Below are 19,292 nucleotides of genomic sequence, written 5' to 3'. Positions count from 1 at the left end.
GATTGAATAACCTCCAAATGATAATCGCTAGATTTAGTTGCATTTTTTAACTTCTGAAAATATTAATTAAAAAATATTTGTTGTGAACAATAGTAGTTAAATGAATAATTGAAACTATTTAATTTAAATTTTGTATCATATCAAAAATAAGTTGCTGTAAATAAAGACTATAAGATAGCATGTTTGAGATATTGAGAAAGATCTAACCAAAGATGGAGCAAGAGAAAGCGAAAAAACTATAAGTGTCCATAAGAAAAAACAAGTCCAAGCCCAATGTGATTTTCGTTAGCAAGTTAAAATTCATATTATCATATATATATATATATATAGTAATGTAATGAGAATTTAGAGAGTAACTTCGAGACAAACAACTCTCTCCTCTTCAATCTTATGTAATTTATCAAATCTAATATTGTTTGCTCTTGATGACAACCTTAAGTTCTTTCCTTTCCTTTTCTTTTGGTTTGCAATGAAAACCTATCATTGCTTGTAATTTCAGGCCAGGTCAACCTAACTACATAACCGAGGATGTCTCAGAGAGCTATATCAAGGGACACCATAACTATTTTCTGAAGAATCTCTAATACACGAGGTTTCTCACAGCACCACCGTCACAGAGTTCTAGAGGAAAAGCCCAGTGTTTCTACAGCTCGGCGTTCAAGCTTGACCTTGAAAGATATTATGATTAGATCAATACAAGGATAACTTAGATGTAAGAAGTTGAAAACTGAGGATGCCTACGAGGTGGTTATCAACAGCATTTCGTGGAGAAAGAGAAATAAGAAAAAGGTGCAAGTCACAGGCACTGATACAAATGGCAAAGGAAGGATAAGAACGAATGTTCACCTCTTGTACTTCAGAGGAAGGATAAAAAGTCTCTTGCCGCGGAGACTGCAACAAGTGAGCTACCAAGGATTCAAAGACTAAAAGAATCATTGGTCATTCATGAGACAACCATTTCCATAGATACGTAACATGGCTAGTGGTGTTGACAAGGTCATGAATCATGATGACAGTCTAAAACAAAAACATAAAAAAAAAAATGACATGAGAAGCACAAGATCTATTGTACCAAATTATTATGTGATAAGTTTGTTTTGACTAATAAAAAAAAAAATAGATGTCTAAGGTATGACTTAGGACTCTGCCCAGATATGTGTTGGGGATCACACAAATCTCTCTTGAGAATCTCTTAGTGTCTTCTTCCATATATTTGTTCAAAGACTTATGGCTGAGCACTCACCCCAGATATTTTTTTTTGACTAATGAGGATATAAAGAAATCGATGTCTCAGTTGTATTGCTTGGTCGATTGGTGAACAGAATTGATTTTGCAGTCACACCACAACCATCAGGAAGTTTCTTAACCGAGCAAGAGACACTAGCCAGTTGTCCAATGACCAACACATGGTCTCCCAAATCAGTGATCTCGACCCATCTACCAGCCTCCTCATCTAGCTTACTTACTCGCGAAGTTGCTTCAACCAGGAAAAGTTCATCATCGCCAGATGGAATCAGATAGTCTAGTGTCTTGTAAGGTGAGGAGGGCATCAGGTTCTTAACTTCCAGCGAATAAGGATCAATGGAGACAATTTTTCCGGTAAAAAAGACTGCATAAAATCTGCCTCTAAAAGTGACTAAATCCGTGCATGGATAATCCGGGATGTTCATAAGCCGCTTCCACCTCATTTCCGTACTTGATAACACCAACAAGACTTTAAAGTAGTTGACGAGCACAACGAATTCTTCTCCTCCTCCTCCTTCCTTGTTTAGCGGAAGACAAGCTACGCCTCTGTAATATGTATTACATTCTTTAGGATCCCAGCCAACCATTCTGTACTGGTGTTGCCACATAGGGAGTATCTCGCAGTCGTGCAAGCTAACCAAGGATGGATAAGAACCTGGGATCTTCACTTTCACTGAGCACTGACTAGCAGATGGAAACTTCATATGATCATCTCGAACTAATCCTCCCAACATATACTTAGAAGCATACGTAGGAGATTTGACTCTTAAAAGAGACAAAGGGACCTTCTCGAGGGTGCACAAGTCTTTGCTTTTGAAAGGGTAATCAGCGAAAGCGGGAAGAGAGTAACGTGTGCGTAATAAACAAGAAGGAAAGGGGAATGAGGATCGCCACGAGCTGCAAACAGACCGAGCATGAACAACGTCGATAAAGTCCTCTAGTTTCTGGGAGATAATGTGCAAGAGAACTTCAGGGAGAAGAAACCAGTCTGATGACATTTTGAAACCTGATTATAAAAGGATAACAAAAAAAAAAAAATTAAAATCAGTTATCATGAGCACTAAATATACAAGATCTTTTTTAGAAAAACCCCATACATATATACACCAAACAACATCTGATACCAAATCAAATTTACAAATAGATTATTCAGATGGAGAAAATCAAATTTCACTTTAAATACCCAATGACTTCCAATTGGCAAGTCTTCTATCGTAAATGTATTTATTCTCCTCCAAGGCACCGTATTCATAACCTACAGCCTTACGCCACCGTTCATCTGTCATTGCGTCTTTAAACGATTTCGGCTCAATTTCTGACATCACAGCTGCTATATAAGCGACATGTGATTCTGAAAACCGTTGGTGGTCCCCATCGTGATTAGAAATTGGATAAGAAATTACGCAGTTCACCTCTTTAGTCGGAAGCTTTGCCGATTTGCGTACGACATAGTCCTTAAGCTTAACCGATTGTGTCTTTTTCCGGTGGCCTTTACCCAGTTGCGATTCAATTTGTGGTTCCGGATCTGGTTGTCGGGAAGAAGAAGACACAATAAGAGGACTGGGCTCACGCACAATAACGTTATTGTGTGATGTTGGTTGTCGATTGCAAAGGTTCACTTGTGGATCCAGTATTGACTATAAAAATCATTCACTGTTTTTATTTTATTTAATAATTTCTTTAATTAGTTATTTTAAATTTTTTATATTTTGTTAAAAATATTACTTTTATTATCATTTGAAATAAAAATAAGCATAGATTTAAATAGAGAAATTCCTTTAAATACCACTAAAAAAGTTCTTTTTCCAAAAATACCACATTTTAGTTTTTTTTTTCCAAAAATACCACAAAAGTTTTTTTTTCCAAAATTACCACTAACACAAAAAATAAATTTTAAGCATGTAGAAATTTTTTTTTTTATGTTTGGGTTGACAAATTTAGTTTTAGGGTTTAGTTTTTAGGGGTAGGGTTTAGTATTTATAATTTAGGAATTAGTTTTTAGTATTAGAACTTTAGTTCAATTATGTGGTATTTTTGGAAAAAAATACATTTTAGTGGTAGCTTTGGAAAAAAAACTAAATTGTGGTATTTTTGGAATAAAAACCTATTTTAGTGGTATTTATGACAATTGCCCATTTAAATATGATAAGATTATAAATATTATGGAATGCATATAGTTTGTTTTTTTATTTTATTTTGCAATGTAACAAATAAGTTTAGTTAACTTTGTGTATATTAAAATTATTTTATTATTTATATATTTTAATTTATTTTATTTTTAGTAATTTTATTAAATGTATTCACTAATACTTTTTAAAATTTATAATCAAATAATACTACGGCAACATCTACCACAATTATGTCACCACTCAGTAATTTTAGTAAAATTAATAAATTATATTTTTTACAACGATTCATTACATCAAACTGTTGTTTTTACCACATTTACAACAAATTACATCAAATTCTAATCAAAGCCAAAACAAAACTCAAACTAACAACTCTACTGTTACATTTTGCCTTTTTCAGACAGTTTAAACATGAAAATAACTCCAAATTCTTACCCATGAACTACGCCACTTAGGCACCACTACATTAAACCAGAATGTAACCATTGTCGAATAATAAAAGCAGTCTACAGCGAAGGAGAGACTCAAAACAAAGTCAGAAGCAAGAATATATAGAAGTTGTATCAAGGGTGTCTCGCATACTGGAGGACGTGAAAGCTAATCTTGGACAAGTTTGAAAAGAACCCAACCGAGCTCCTTTATTTATACAGCAAAATTGAATTCTAGAGCTCTCTATATCTTCACACTTATTCCTCGTATCCTTTTAAAATCCAACTCAGTTGGTAAAGCTGTCAAACAAACTTCGCCAAAAAAAAAAAGCTGTCAAACAAACAACAATCCTCAACATATCTTCCTTGCTTAGCTATGGTATACTTGAACTACACAAACATGACCACCTGATACCAAGAACACAGCCAAACATATGGCTGTCTAGTCTTGAGAAAGTAAGTTGGTTAGAGAAAAAACTAAAATTGAAACTGAAAAAAAAGTTATCTAGTTTTCAGCATACCGTGGTGACACAAAATACACACACACACTTCAGAACAGAACAACAAAGATAACAAAAGCTAATATATACAAAACGAACAGTAAGTCTCAGGCATCCAAAGCGAGATTTTCAAAATGGTCTTCAACGCGGAGAGCCAGCGCCGGAGATGTGCTGAGGATCGTCACACGTTTCTCTCTTGAGAATCTCCAAATATTGAGTTCGTCTTCCGGCCTTCCAGTATGTACTCCATATTTGTAGGCAAAAGTTACATTGCCTCCATTGGTGTACAAAATTGAGTTCCCAGTCACACCACAGCCATCAGGAAGCTCCTTAGCCGAGCAGCAGGTATTCCCAAAGTGTCCCACAAACAACACACGGTCTCCCAGATCACTGACAACAACCCATACACCAGCCGCCTCATCTAGCCTACTTACTCTACATGTGAACCGATTAAAATCTAATTCATCAGCATCAGGAATCGGGTTGAAATTCTCAACCAGGAAAAGCTCATCATCATTGCCAGATGGAATCAGATAATTGCTTGAGCGCAGAGGCTGTGAAGGCATCAAGGGAGTCACTTCCAGCGAGTAAGGATCGATAACCACAATTTTTCCGGTTAAAAAAACTGCATAGAACCGGCCTCTGTAAGTGACTAAATCCGTGCATTGATAGTTTGGGACATTCGTTAGCCGCTTCCACCTCATTTCGGCACTTGTTAACACCAACAAAACTTTAGCGTAGCTGAGGAGCACAACAAATTCTCCATCATTGTTTAGCGGAAGGAAAACCACACCTCTGTAATATCTTATCCATCTCTCAGGATCCCAACCGATCATTCTGTACTGATGTCCTAGAGGAATGATCTGGCAGTCTAGCATGTTCATTAAGGTTGGCTCAGATCCTTGTATCTTCACTTTCACTCTACACTGAAGAGGAGATGGAAGCAGCTCCACTGAATCATCTCGGCCTATTCCTCCCAGAATATACTCAAACGGTAACGCAGCCGAAGCATCAGGAGCTCGGAGTCTAAAGAGGAACAAAGGGACCTTCTCGAGGGTGCACAATTCTTTGCTTTTTAAAGGGAAGTCAGCGAACGACGGAAGAGAATAACTTGGCCGTACTAGGCAAGAAGGAAAGGGAAATACAGATCGCCATGTGCGGGAAACAGAACGAGCATGAACGACATCAAAACAGTAATCCTCAAGTTTCTTGGAGATAAGTGGAAGTAGCTCCTCCGGGAGCTGAGACCAGTCTGGCATCATCGATGACATCTTCTGATTAAGACAGAAACTGCTGCAATTTTTTTTTTTTATAAACAATTGTAAGCAAACATGAACAGAAAAGATTTATAGCAGAACCCTTCATCACTAGCACTACACCATCAGATTTAAGTACAGGTATATAAAGGTGATAGTTTTGAAGCAATTAATAAAGAACCCAGCAGACTTTTTTCTAAAGCCTATAGCAAAATTCAAGTGAGCTTTGCTATCTTCGATTTCAATCAGGGGAACTCAAAACAGAAACATACCTGTCGTAGTTGAAAGACGTATGAAAAGTGAAACCAAGGGATCAAGAAGAAATTACTCGATTACAGCGAGAGATTTGAGTGTGGGAGAACTTTTTACTGTTTTAGGGTTGAGTAGATTTTCGACTTTGGGAAGTGATGATGAAGAATTTGGAAACGACGTCATTTCCAGGTAGATAAGATAGAAGTGTCGGTTTCATTCTGTTTTTTTTATTTCACTTTCGGACATCATTTTTACTGTTTTTACATTACATGGGCTTATACTTTTTCTTTTTTTCTCTTTTGTTACCAACTCAAAATTATATCCCACATCGGTTTATGTGGAAGCAAAGATTCTTAAACTAGTTTATAAATAATTATAGTTGCACATTCTTACAAACCTTAAATGGGCTTGTTTAGAAGCCCAAAATTTTTCAAAGTACTCTTAACATTAAAAAGGGTAAGAAATTATTTCGATAGGCGATTAAACCAATTGAATGGTTTAGTCAGCCGATGAAATGGTTGTCCAATAGGAAAAATCGTGGTGGAATCTTACTTCTAGGCGCCTACGGTTTTGTAAAGGTCAGTCGGCTAGGCGTCGACTACGGTTTTGTAAAAAGGTAAGCAATAGTTTTACAATGTGTGAGTTTTCGTGGTGAAATAAACCGTCATCCCAAACATTTATAGAATTATATACATGTGGGCGAAGATCTCATAAATCATAATTCTATACATGTTAAAAAAAAGTTAGGAGTGAAATGAAGTAAAAGAACCAGCGTTGGCACTTGGCAACAAAAAACAAGCGTAGACATGCACTACAAGAATGCCTTATATATCAAAGTTCCACTTGTGTTCACTGAAATACCTGCAGCTGATTTCATCTCTTCTGTGGGCTGAACAACTTTGGTTCCAAGACACAAATAGGAGATAGACATGGCCCATTTTTCTATCCAGCAATGTACAGTCTTTCAAGGTTGTAGCTATGGAACACATGGATCAGAGGCCAATTATGCATCTGTCTCAGTTTAAGAATAAGCAGTTCAAGTTTCAATATGATTTTGGGAAGAAAACATACTTCTCTTTTAAACCCTTTTGCGTTGTTGAAAAACTTTGGTCTCAAACTAACACATGACCAAGAACACAGCCAAACACAGCTTTGATAGTTCATGAAACAATTATATTTCCACAGACATGGTTGTGTGGTGTTTATACAAGANACTTTGGCCCCAAGGCACAAATAATGAAAATTATATACCTGTAGCTGATTTCATCTCTTCTGTGGGCTCAACAACTTTGGCTCCAAGGCACAAACAAGAGATAGACATGGCCCATTTTTCTATCCAGCAATATACAGTACAGTCTTTTAAGGTTGTAGCTATGGATCAGAGGCCAATTATGCATCTGTTTCAGTTTTGAGAATAAGCAGTTCAAGTTTCAATATGATTTTGGGAAGAAAACATACTTCTTTTTGAAACCCTTTTGCGTTAATGAAAAACTTAGGTCTCTAACTGACACGTGACCAAGAACACAGCTTTGAGAGTTCATGAAACAATTATATTTCCACAGACATATGGTTGTGTGGTGTTTATACAAGAGTTAAATATCAATTACCAAGTGAAAAAAAAAAAAAAAAAAAACTCTAGAACAATGGGCAACAACAGAGATCACTGTTATATATTTATAACTATAATTAAAGCAAAGTTTGTTTGTGATCTAATAAAGACAAAAACTAACCAACAGAATGACTCAAGCATCCAAAAAGAGATTCTCAACTTGGAGAGCCAAAACTGGATCTGTATTGAAGATCATCACACGATTCTCCCTTGTGGTTCTCCAACAATCTTCCCCTGTTCCAGTATGTACTCCATATTTGTAGGGAAAAGTTGGCTCACTAGTGAACACAATTGAGTTCCCACTCAAACCACAACCATCAGGAAGCTCCTTACCTGAGCAAGAGACATTTCCAAAATGTCCAATAAACAACAAACGGTCTCCCAAATCTCGCACCTCAACCCATTTACTACACTCCTCATCTAGCCTACTCACTCTACAAGTAAACCGGCTAAAATCTATTTCTTCAAACATTGGGATGGTTACCTCAACCAGGAAAAGTTCATCATCGCCAGATGCAACTAGATAGTTTAGTGGCTTCGGAGGTGAAGGCATCAAGAGAGTCACCTCCAGGGAATAAGGATCGATGATGAAAGTACTTCTGGCAAGAAAGGATGCATAAAACCTGCCTCTAAAAGTGCCTAAATCCGAGCATACAGAACCAACTGGAACGTTCTCAAGCCGCTTCCACTTCATTTCAGCACTTGTTAACACCAGCAAAACATTAGTGTAGTTGAGGATCACAACGAACTCTCCTCTTCTTCCCTCCTTGTTTAGCGGAAGAAACGCCACGCCTCTATAACCTTTAGGTTCCCAACTGATCAATCTGTACTGATGGCCTAGAGAGAGGATCTGGCAGTCGACCATGTTCATAAGAGCTGGATCATATCCTTGGATCTGCACTTTCACTGAACATTGAAGAGGAGATGGAAGATCCATATGATGATCATCTCGGCCTATTCCTCCCAGAAAATACTGAGAAGACAATGACGAATTAGCAGCAATGGTTGGAGCTCGGGGTCTAAAGAGGAACAAAGGGACCTTCTCGAGGGTGCACAAGTCTTTGCTTTCGAGAGTGACTTCGTCGAATGTGGGAAGAGAGTAACTTGGGCGTAACAGGGAAGATGGAAAAGGAAATGTGGATCGCCACGAGTTGCAAACAGAGCGAGCATGAACAACATCGAAACAGTCCTCCACATATTTGGAGATAATTTGAAGTATCTCCTCCGGTAAAAGAGACCAGTCTGATGTCTTCTTTCTCGTTGACATGGATGTTGTGTGAATTTCGAAATCTGGAAAAAAAAAAAAAATCAATTCGAAGGGTTCAGGAACTTGTAAACGAACGTGGCCACTGACCAGAGAAGATCGATCGCTTATAAGTAGATGAAAACTGATACGCATAACGCATTGACTATACTCTTGGTTTCTACACATACTACAAGAACATGAGTCACCAACCAAACAATGAAAACAGTTCCAATTACGTTTACATACCAAAATGCTAAAGAGTCACACAAGTTCTTTTACAAAATTGTCAGTTTTATAATTTAGGAAGGAGACGTTGAGGAGGGGGAGCGGTTCTTATGTTGATTTCCACTTTCTTGACTTCCGCTAACAAATAATTGACGAGTGACGAGGTCAAAAATATTTTTTTAACTCTTTTTCTAACATTCACATTTCGTTTCACAAAATAAAATTAAAAAAAAAACGACTTCAAGAAACCCATGAATAGGAAGAAAAATTAAATTTGAAGAAAACAGGGTACTAATAATGATATAATAAAAAAGACAAATGACAAGTACTCAAGAAGTTAATCATATGAAGAAGCAAAATATGTTATCCAATTTTTTCTTTTTTTTTTTAGATAAAAAGAGTCCAAAAAATATTGTATGAATGAAAAGGGTCTGTACAGATTTTTTATATGAATAATAGGAGTTCAAAATTTTTATTTTTTAAAAAATGAAAAAGAGACCCATAAAACAGTACTAGTTTCTCTTTTTATCAAAATAAATGAAAATTTTTATGATTTTCGATATGTTAGAAGGTCTAATTTTAAAATTTTGCCTATAGTATAGACCCAATGTCTGAGCCGGCACCACGACTACTTTATAAAAAACTAAACAAATCATTGAATGATCATTTGTAGTCTATGCTTATGATTGTGCTTATATAAATAAAAATCATAGCTTATTTATATAAATAAAAAGAGGCTTTTGACATGGAAATATTATAAGATTATGGTGATGGAAAACTAACCAGTATAAATAAGCTGACGTTATGATCAATCCGAAGAGCCAACACCGGAGGAGACAAAAGACAAGTATAAGTGAAAAGACTAATAACCATTTCCATACACACGACACGACTGTGTTTTCAATTGGCAAAAGAAATTCAAAACTGATACGAATGTATTACAGTCTTTACCTAAAAGAAACAGAACCGACATGTCTTAGGTATCCTAAGTAAGATTTAGGAAACAGAACCAACATATCCAAAGTAAGATTTTACGGCTTAGAGCTCAACACGAAAAGCCACCACAGGAGGAGATTTGTTAAGAATCTTCACACGATACTCTCTTGATAATCTCCAAAAATTGAGGTCATCTTCCGCGTATTCTGTAGGCACACCATATTTATAAAAGTATATTGCATCACCTGGCCAGTCAGTAAACAACATTGAGTTCCCACTCACACCACAACCATCAGGAAGCTCCTTAGCCGAACAAGCAACATTCCCTTGCTCTCCAATAAACAATACGCGGTCTCCAAACTCGCTGACCCATTTACCAGCCTCCTCATCTAACCTACTCACTCTGCATGTTAACCGGCTAACCTCTAATACTTCACCCTGTGGGATGGTTGCCTCAACCAGGAAAAGTTCATCATTGCCAGATTGAACCAGATAATTTATTGGGCTAATAGGCTCTGCGGGATTCAGGAGAGTCGCTTCCAGCGAATAAGGATCGATAACAAAAACGTCTCCGTTAAGATAGGCTGCATAAAATCTGCCTCTGAACGTCAATACCTTCTGACATGAAGTATCTGTGATTTTCCCAAGCCGCACCCACCTTGTTTCCTCACTTCTAAACACCACCAAATCATTAGTGAAGTTAAGGATCACAACGAAGTCTTCTCCTCCTCCCTCCTTGTTTAAGGGAAGAAAAGCCACGCCTCGGTAAGGTGATGTCCATGATTCAGGATCCCAACCGATCACTCTGTACTGATGGCCCAGAGAGAGGATCTTGCAGTCTAGCATGTTCATCAAGGTTGGATCAGATCCTCGTATCTGCATTCTTACCGAACACTGAAGCGGAGATGGAAGCTCCATATGATCCCTAGAGTTATCCCGGCCTAAATCTCCCAGACAAAACACAGAAGGCGACACGGCAGGAGTTTTGAATCTAAAGAGAAACAAAGGGATCTTCTCGACGGTGCACAAGACTTTGCTTTCATCTGAAAACGTGGGAAGAGAGTAACTTGGGCGTAAGAGGCAAGAAGGAAACGGAAACGAGGATCGCCACGAGGTGCAAACAGAGCGAGCATGGACAACATGGAAACAGTAGTCCTCGTCCTCCAATTCTTGGCGATAAGGTGAAGTAGCTCTTTGGGGAGAAGAGACCAGTCTGGCACAGATGGAGATTGACAAGGCTGCAGTTTTGAAACCTAATTCAGAAAAAGAAAAAAAAATCATTTTGTAGGGTTTAAACGAATATTGTGTTGAGATAGGACTGAAACATGAAGAGAGATAAGATTTACAGGCATATCAATTACTGAGAACTAAGTTATATTGATTCAATTTCACCATACATACATCTGATAACAAACATGAAAATTAATGGAGAATGAAACAAAAAATTTCCAAGTAGCATAATGGATGATTGCTTTTGTTCTTACACAATCTAACATAATGGATGATTGCTTCTGTTCCTTTGCATGTTCTGTCATATTTGCTGATTTCAATATCTGAAAGAAAGAAAAATAAAAGCTTCTAGGTTTTAGGTCACTGTAAACAAACATGAAGAGAGAATGATTAATCGAATCATACCAAAGGGAGAGAAAGAGTCCGTACTCTCACTCCAAAAAATCACAGATGTTATAAAACAACCTCAAAACGTAACCGTCGTTTTAATATGGGAGAGTGGGACGGTTACGTTTAATTAAATTCAAGAGACCATTGCAATTCTTAATAGGAAGTGACGATATGAGCTGTCATAAGCTCTAAGGGGGTGTTATTGGATTGTGGTTTTTAAAGGAGTTTGATGTATTTAAGAATCATGTGTTATTCAATTGGGTATTTTTAAAAATCCATTAAAATCTAGTGTTATTCAATATCTACTGGATTTTGTGTGATTTTGGATTTCAACGTACTTTGCTTCTAAAATATGAACAAACACAATACCACACTTTTCTCAATCATTTCATTTTCTTCTCCTCTCTTTAGATGGATCTCTAGCCTTTGACATATTATTGTTTGATTTTTTTTCTCAATCCTTTTATATAATCACACTTATTCATCAGATATGTATTATTTTTGAGAATTTTTTTTTTTGTTCTTTAACTTTTTTTTCTGGGTTCATGATCTATAACTTTTTTTTTTGGTTTATGATATAATCACACTTTTTTTTTCTGGGTTCAATCTCTGTTTCTTCCTCCTCAAACCCTTTGTATATAATCACACTTATTCATCAGATCTGTGTTTTTTTGTATTCTTTAATTTTTTTTTTCTGGGTTCATGACATCTGGGTTCTTTAATTACACCAAAAATCTGGATTGAAAACAAATACAGTTTAATTCAAGTTTTCTATGACATGTGTAAAAGTCTGGGTGTTATTAATTTAATATAATTTTGGTGTATAACACAGTTTATGGATATATATATATTTTTTTCTAACAATAACTTTTTAAAAAATCCATAACAATCACCAAAAATACATTATCAATGACTTTCAAATCCACCTTATATGCATTATAAAGTCTACACAAATGCATTAGACTTTTAAATCCACTAATGTCCTGGGTTAATTAAAATCTATTAAAATCCTCAATCCAATAACACCCCCTAAGTATAATTGGAAAAGAGATTATGGATTATTACACAACACCATAAGCATCTAGGTAAAGCATTCATCTAGCTTCTAGTACAACTGAGATATCAAACACAAGCTATAATTATACATCACTACTTTGAACCAGAATGTCTAAAGGAGTCTCACTAGTTAAAACATTGATTCATGCAATTCAGTAACCTTTTAGAAACATCTTTTCAGTTGGTCTCTGGCATCACTTTGGAGCAGAACTTAAGAACAGAGCATTCTTGTGCTTCCCAAATTAGTTCCAACATGACTGATTCTCCTATCTTCACATGGTTAGCATCGCAAAACTCTTTCCAGCCACCAACCAATCGCATTCTCAGATGTTTCTTGTCAAACCTCAGATCCGTAGACCATTTTACGCCATGTTTATCCAAGAAACTCATCTTCTTTGCCTTTACTATGCCACTCACCTTTGTGAAATGTATTGGAAGAGTCTGTGAAAGATTCAAACAACGCAGACAAGGATTAAGAATCAAGAAGGCTGTAAAAAAGGAAATGGCTCAATAATGAAACTAACCAGTCTAGAAAAGCTGACGTTGTAACGTGTAAGAGTTACTGTCACATATCGGTTTTGGGATGCCAAAGATGAAGCTTTCCGTATCAATGAGCTTTTCTCATTTTGGCTGCTCTCTTCATTAGCTTCAGAGCACTTTTGTTCTTCTATTGGTTCTTTGGGGGACAAACGTAGAACCAGAGTTCTTCCTCTTTGGATTATTAGTTTGAAAGTGAAGAAACTTCCAGCTCTAAGTTCATTGGCATGACAAAAATTTCTCCATCCTCGTTTGATGTAAGCGATTCCGCATGATCTCTTACATCTCAAATCAACAGTCCATGATCTGCCCTTTTCATTCATCAGAACAATCTCTCCACATCTTGTGTCTAGACCATTTTCCCTTACAAAACTTCTTGGAAAATTCTATAAAAACATTACAATACAACATGATTTTGATCTTAGTTCAGACCCTAGCATGATAATTTATTTTTGGGGGGCTCAAATGAAGAGTAGATACCAGTCTGTCATATAAGAGAGTCGAAGCCGTGATATTAGCCACGAAACAAGAGGGATCTAGTGATGAAGACTCTGCTTCTCTACTTGGATTCTTCCCTGAAAACGAAGAAACAAATCCAAACTGAGTCTCTTATATTAGTCATAGACAGTTTTATAGAGACGAACTCACCGAGGTTGTTATGGTCGTCTAAACAAGAAGACACATATTGAATTTCACAACAACTAGGTCCCAACATTGTAACGTGGAAAGCCATGTTGCTCTCTTGTCTGAACACGACAATGTCACCGATTCGAAGATCATGTGCGACTGCAAACTCTTTCCAACCGTCAGTGAGTCTCTGCCCATCTATCTTCACTTCCCAAGTTTTCTTTGACGCGTCTGACCTCAGCCCCGCTGTCTTCTGCTCATCTCTTCCTTTTACATTCTTCAAGAGGAAAGCCACAGGAATCGTCTGAGACAACATGCAAATACAAAACCAAACCCATCTTTCTCAAGGACCTTCTCAGACAGATACAGATAAAGAAGAAGAAAGAAGAAAGGGAGAAAAAGAGAGTACCAAGTGGCTGTAGAATCCGGGAAGAAGAGGCTTGAAGAAATGTTGACTCGCCATTATCAAAGTCCCTAAATCTCTCAGCCTCTACACTACAATATAATGGAGGAAAGAGTGTATTGCAGACCATTTACCACAAGCTCATAGAGCTTTTATGATGAGTTTTTTTTTTTTAAAGAGATCAGTTTCCATTGGTGAACTCTCCTTGGAACTCGAGAGCTTTGATTGCTAATTATTATTGTTAATTAAATCAGACTTATATAGTTTATCTCCATATTTATTGTTGACCTTCTTGGTTTCCGAATATCCAAGAAAAAACTCAGAAGGCCACACATCAGCAGGAGCTGAAGCTCGAACTATAAAGGTCAACGGAGAAGAAAATTCAAGAGGAAGGAGAACAATGTTGTTTTGTTGTCGTGGACTAAGATTTGAGAGTTATACACAGCCAAACCCATACATATAGCTTTGAGAGTTCGTGAACCCTTTCCATAAACATAGCTTTCGGTGTTGAGAAAGTAGTTGGTTAGAACAAAAACTGAAACTGAAATACAAGTTATATCTCTCGTATTCAGCATACCGTCTTGACACAAAAATTCACACACACTTCAGAACAGAACATAAAAGATCACAAAAGCTAATAAAAAACAACAAAACCATCGGTATGTCTCAGGTACCCAAAGCGAGATTTTCAGAATGGTCATCAACGCGGAGAGTCACCACCGGAGATGTGCTGAGGATGGTCACACGTTTCTCTCTTGAGAATCTCCATATATTGAGGTCGTCTTCCGCCCTTCCTGTATGTACTCCATATTTGTAAGCAAAAGTTACATTGCTGTATCGGTGAACAAAATTGAGTTCCCAGTCACACCACAGCCATCAGGAAGATCCTTAGCCGAGCAGCAGACATTCCCAAAGTGTCCAAGAAACAACACACGGTCTCCCAAATCGCTGACCACGACCCATTTACCAGCCTCCTCATCTAGCCTACTCACTCTACATGTGAACCGAATAAAATCTATTTCATCAGCAACAGGAATTGGGTAGAATTTCTGAACCAGGAAAAGCTCATCATCGCCAGATGGAATCAGATAATCGCCTGCCCGCAGAGGTTGTGAAGGCATCATGGGAGTCACTTCCAGCGAATAAGGATCGATAACGAAAATTTCTCTGGCTCCAAAACTTGCATAGAATTTGCTTCTAAAAGTGACTAAATGCGTGCATAGAGAATCTGAGCGGTTCCCACCTCATTTCAGCACTTGTTAAAACCAGCAAACCTCTCGAGTATGCGTGTGTGAGAAGCACAACGAATTCTCGTCCTTCTCCCTTGTTGTTTAGAGGAAGCAAAACCACACTTTCATGATATAATGCCAATTCTTGAGGACCCCAACCGATCACTCTGTACTGATGGCCTAGAGGGATGATCTGACAGTCTAGCATTTTCATCAAGATTGGATGGAAGAAGGTTCAGATGATCATTTGACTCATCTCGACCTATGGCTCCTAGTAAATACACAGAAGGCCACACAACATTAGCCGCAAGAGGAGTTTGGATTCTAAAGAGGAACAAAGGGACCTTCTCCAGGGTGCACGAATCTTCGTCTTCGACATGGAAACCAGGGAACGAGGGAAGAGAGTAACTTGAGCGCAACAGGGAAGAAGGAAAGGGAAATGCGGATCGCCACAAGCTGCAAACAGAGCGAGCATGAACTACATCGAAACAGTTCTCCTCTTCTAGATGCTTGGAGATAAGAGGCAATAGCTCATCAGGGAGCTGAGACCAGTCTGGCATCATCGATGATGACATCTTCTCTTTCTTTGCCATGTTTGCTGATTAAGACAGAAACTGCTGCAAATCTGGGAAATTTTTAAAACAATTGTAGTGGTCTAGGAATATATAAGATGTATCGCATAACACACTGACACTACACTAACAGTTTTAAGGCGCAACAAAGGAATCAATTTCGAAGAATTAATATAGTCCCAAAGAAGCCTAGACACAGCAATTACTACAATCTATAGCCGATAAATCAGTTTGTTACAATGAGATTCGAAAATTGTAAGAGAATGAACATACTATACTCGTAATACAAAGATTATGAAGACGAAACCCAAAGGATGGAGAAGTAATTACTCAACTATGACTGTCAATTCTACTGTTCCAGTGAGAGATTTTTTTCTTTTTTTTTTTAGGGTTCAGTGAATTTGGTAAGAGATGGGGAAGATTTTGCCGTCGTTCTCAACTATTTGACTACAATCCTCCGGTTCAAGGTATCGGTTTACATCCGGTTTAATTCATTTTTTTTATCAGAACCTTTACAATAGCTTAAAGTAAGCTAAATGGAAAATTAGGTATCGGTTCACATCCGGTTTAATTCATTTTTTGATCTATTTTGAAACGAAAATATCTATTAGAATTGTTGCCGATCAAAGTTCTTACACCTGGCAAGAAAACAAATACTAGGTGAAGTTATCAAAGGTGATGCAATGTATACTCTTCCATGCTTGTAGTAGCTATACAAAGGTGGCTTGGAACTCCCAAGGGTCAGAGACCATTATGTACTGCTGCAGATTGCGTAAAAGGAGTTCCAGTTTTCAAATGATTTGTGGGGAAGAAAACATCCTTCTTTTATAACCTTCACAAATTTAAAGAACTTTGGTCAAGAGCAGCACCAGATACACAGCTTCGAGAGTTCATAAGACAACCATTTCAATAATAGAGACAACAATGTTGTGGGAGATAGTTTACAACTACAAAACATTGAAACTAGAATATCACCATAACAAAAGCCATCAGATGTGTCTCAGTTATCCAAACTAAGATTTTACAGATTTTTGTGCTCAACACAAAGGTGAGCCACCATCGGAGATGTTCTGAAGATCTTCACACGTTTCTCTCTTGAGAATCTCCAAAAATTGAGATCGTCTTCAGCGTTTCCTGTATCTACTCCATATTTATAGGAGTAAGTTGAACCGAATGGTTCATTGGTGAACAACATTGAGTTCTCACTTACACCACAACCATCAGGAAGCTCCTTAGCTGAGCAGGAGCTATTTCCCGGTTGCCCAATTAACAACACACGGCCTCCCAAATCATTAACCACGACCCATTCACCAGCCTCCTCATCTAGTCTACTCACTCGACATGCTAACTTGCTAAAGTCTATTACACTACCACGAACAATAATCATCTCAACCAAGAAAAGTTCATCGTCGCCAGATGGTACAAGATAGTTTTGTGAGTTCAGACGCTCCGAGGGCATTAGTAGAGTTGCTTCCAGCGTATAAGGATCAATCACGAAAACATCTCCATTAATAAAGACTGCATAAAACTTGCCTCTAAAAGTGACTATATCTTTGCAGTCAGCTCTTGAGGTTTTCTCAAGCCGCATCCACCTCATATCAGCACTCCTTAACACCAACATATTATGAGAGTAGCCAATAAGCACAACGAACTCACCCTCTCCTAACGGAAGAGAAGCCACGCCTCGGAAACTTGTTGCCAATGATTGAGGATCCCAACCAATCATTCTGTACTGAAACCCCAGAGGGAGAATCTGACAGTCAAGAACGTTCAACAGGGTAGACTCAGAATCTGGTATGTTCACTTTCACTGAACATTGAAAGGGAGATGGAAGCGCCTTCACTGACTTATCTCGGTTTATTCCTCCCACAAAAAACTCAGAAGGCAACCCAACAGCAGGAGCAAGAACTCTAAAAAGGAACATAGGGAACTTCTCGAGAGTGCAGAAGCCTTTGCTTTTGCGAGGGAACTTTGAGAAGGAGGGAAGTGAATAACTTGTGCCTAATAGGCAAGAAGGAAATGGGAAGATGGATCGCCACGGTTGGCAAACAGACCGAGCATGTATAACATCGAAACAGTCCTCAAGATTCTCAGAGATAATGTGCAGTAGCTCTTCAGGGAGACGAGACCAGTCTAACTTGGACAATGTTTGCTCTTTAGTTGCAGGTTTTTCTGCAACCTGTATGAAAAATATCAACTTTTTAGGATGGCAATCCTGAGAATTTACCATACATACATACACCAAACTACAATCTGCCAAGAAACATTAAAAGCAGAGATTTTCAAATCAAATTTCAGAACTCAACTCCTAAAAAGTAGCAAAGGAGGAGAGAAACAAAGAGTTCATACACTATTGGAACTTTGCGGTAGCTCTTCAAGGAGAGGAGAGCAGTCTAGCAGCGATTTGTTCGTTTCCTGTGTTGCAGGTTTTGCTATGTTTTCTGGTTGTTGCGATTTCTTAACAACCTAAAAGACAAATAATTAAGCTTCTAGAGTTTTTAGGAAAGATTAATCCCATAACAGTACCAAAATCTTGGATGGTTGCTATTGAAACAGAGGAATCAAAATCTAATTCAAGAACTAAATCGATAAAAAATATGACAAGCTTTTCGAATTTTTTGAAGCAAAGAGGAGAGGAAGAAGAGTGTGTACCCAAATCATGTTTGGTGTCTTTTTTCTCGGTGCCATGTTTTAAGCTGATTCCTGTAATTTCCGAAATCTGTAAAAAAAAAAAAAAATTGAGCTTGCTAGGGTTTATAATGAACAGAGAGAAAAGTAAAACTATCAAGAACAAGAATACTCATGTACCACAATTTTCTAGCTCGAAGTGAGGTGAGTGGAGGGCTACTACTGGGTGACAGTTTTCTTTCATTTTTTATATACTTGTATTTGGCTTTTGGACTTTTAATACAATAACCGATGTCTGTTTTGATAAAAAAAAATAGAAAAAACATGATTAGAGTTCTAGAGAAGATTCATCGTATGAAACAAAGAGAATCGAAACTAATCGAGCAAAGGGTGGAGATGATTAAATCGTACGTACCCAAAAGGGCAAAACCCTGGTCCTTGGTGTTAGAAAGAAGAGCACACTCAAAATATTTTGTGGTGTAGGTTCAGAACTTCACATGGTTTACGATCCTAATCTGATCTCGGTGTTTTGTATTCGGTTTAGGATTAAAAATTATGTTTAAGTGGCGAAAGATGGGCTGCGTTTTCAGGCCCAAGATACAAAAAAAAATACCTCAAATTCAGAATTCCAGAAAATATAAAAACATAGCTAAACTCCCGTATCTTAAAGAAAAAAAAAAAAAAAGAGGAACTACAACCACAATTAACAAAACACCGAATACAAAACGCCCTTTGCTCGATTAGTTTATAACAAAACACCCATTTATTAAAATAAATTCGATTTTGTTTATAAG

At 37.5% G+C, this 19,292-nt stretch overlaps 5 protein-coding genes and 2 pseudogenes across 6 annotated transcripts; all 7 read right to left on the bottom strand.

Annotated features, from left to right (window-relative positions):
• LOC104713936 (F-box/kelch-repeat protein At1g64840-like) lies at positions 991-2,839 on the bottom strand. Its single transcript, XM_010431164.2, has 2 exons — positions 2,429-2,839; positions 991-2,251 (listed from the first exon to the last, which is right to left on the bottom strand). The coding sequence occupies exons 1-2, from the start codon at positions 2,565-2,567 to the stop codon at positions 1,263-1,265; spliced, it is 1,128 nt and encodes a 375-aa protein (XP_010429466.1). The 5' UTR covers positions 2,568-2,839; the 3' UTR covers positions 991-1,262.
• Positions 4,085-5,982, bottom strand: LOC104713935 (F-box/kelch-repeat protein At1g64840-like). Of its 2 annotated transcripts, none has more exons than XM_010431162.2 (2): positions 5,831-5,982; positions 4,085-5,592 (listed from the first exon to the last, which is right to left on the bottom strand). In XM_010431162.2, exon 2 carries the CDS (start codon positions 5,571-5,573, stop codon positions 4,410-4,412), a length of 1,164 nt encoding a protein of 387 aa, XP_010429464.1. In that variant the 5' UTR covers positions 5,574-5,592; positions 5,831-5,982; the 3' UTR covers positions 4,085-4,409. The 2 variants fall into 2 exon arrangements, with proteins under 2 accessions (XP_010429464.1, XP_010429463.1); XM_010431161.2 differs by having other exon boundaries at positions 4,087-5,595.
• On the bottom strand, positions 7,532-8,714 carry LOC104715938 (F-box/kelch-repeat protein At1g64840-like). Its single transcript, XM_019229581.1, has one exon. The coding sequence runs from the start codon at positions 8,684-8,686 to the stop codon at positions 7,553-7,555; it is 1,134 nt and encodes a 377-aa protein (XP_019085126.1). The 5' UTR covers positions 8,687-8,714; the 3' UTR covers positions 7,532-7,552.
• Positions 9,769-11,476, bottom strand: LOC104713934 (annotated as a pseudogene).
• LOC104713933 (B3 domain-containing protein REM14-like) lies at positions 12,462-14,519 on the bottom strand. Its single transcript, XM_010431160.2, has 5 exons — positions 14,076-14,519; positions 13,688-13,970; positions 13,520-13,614; positions 13,027-13,425; positions 12,462-12,943 (listed from the first exon to the last, which is right to left on the bottom strand). The coding sequence occupies exons 1-5, from the start codon at positions 14,127-14,129 to the stop codon at positions 12,680-12,682; spliced, it is 1,095 nt and encodes a 364-aa protein (XP_010429462.1). The 5' UTR covers positions 14,130-14,519; the 3' UTR covers positions 12,462-12,679.
• LOC109126279 lies at positions 14,570-16,275 on the bottom strand (annotated as a pseudogene).
• On the bottom strand, positions 16,756-18,996 carry LOC104713931 (F-box/kelch-repeat protein At1g64840-like). The gene is made up of 5 exons (XM_010431158.1): positions 18,914-18,996; positions 18,679-18,793; positions 18,523-18,589; positions 18,220-18,336; positions 16,756-18,049 (listed from the first exon to the last, which is right to left on the bottom strand). Exons 3-5 carry the CDS (start codon positions 18,556-18,558, stop codon positions 16,892-16,894), a joined length of 1,311 nt encoding a protein of 436 aa, XP_010429460.1. The 5' UTR covers positions 18,559-18,589; positions 18,679-18,793; positions 18,914-18,996; the 3' UTR covers positions 16,756-16,891.

Source organism: Camelina sativa, chromosome 9 (assembly GCF_000633955.1).
Source record: "Camelina sativa cultivar DH55 chromosome 9, Cs, whole genome shotgun sequence".
In the NCBI taxonomy this organism is placed as follows: domain Eukaryota; kingdom Viridiplantae; phylum Streptophyta; class Magnoliopsida; order Brassicales; family Brassicaceae; genus Camelina; species Camelina sativa.
This window is presented reverse-complemented; position numbering and strand designations above follow the sequence as displayed.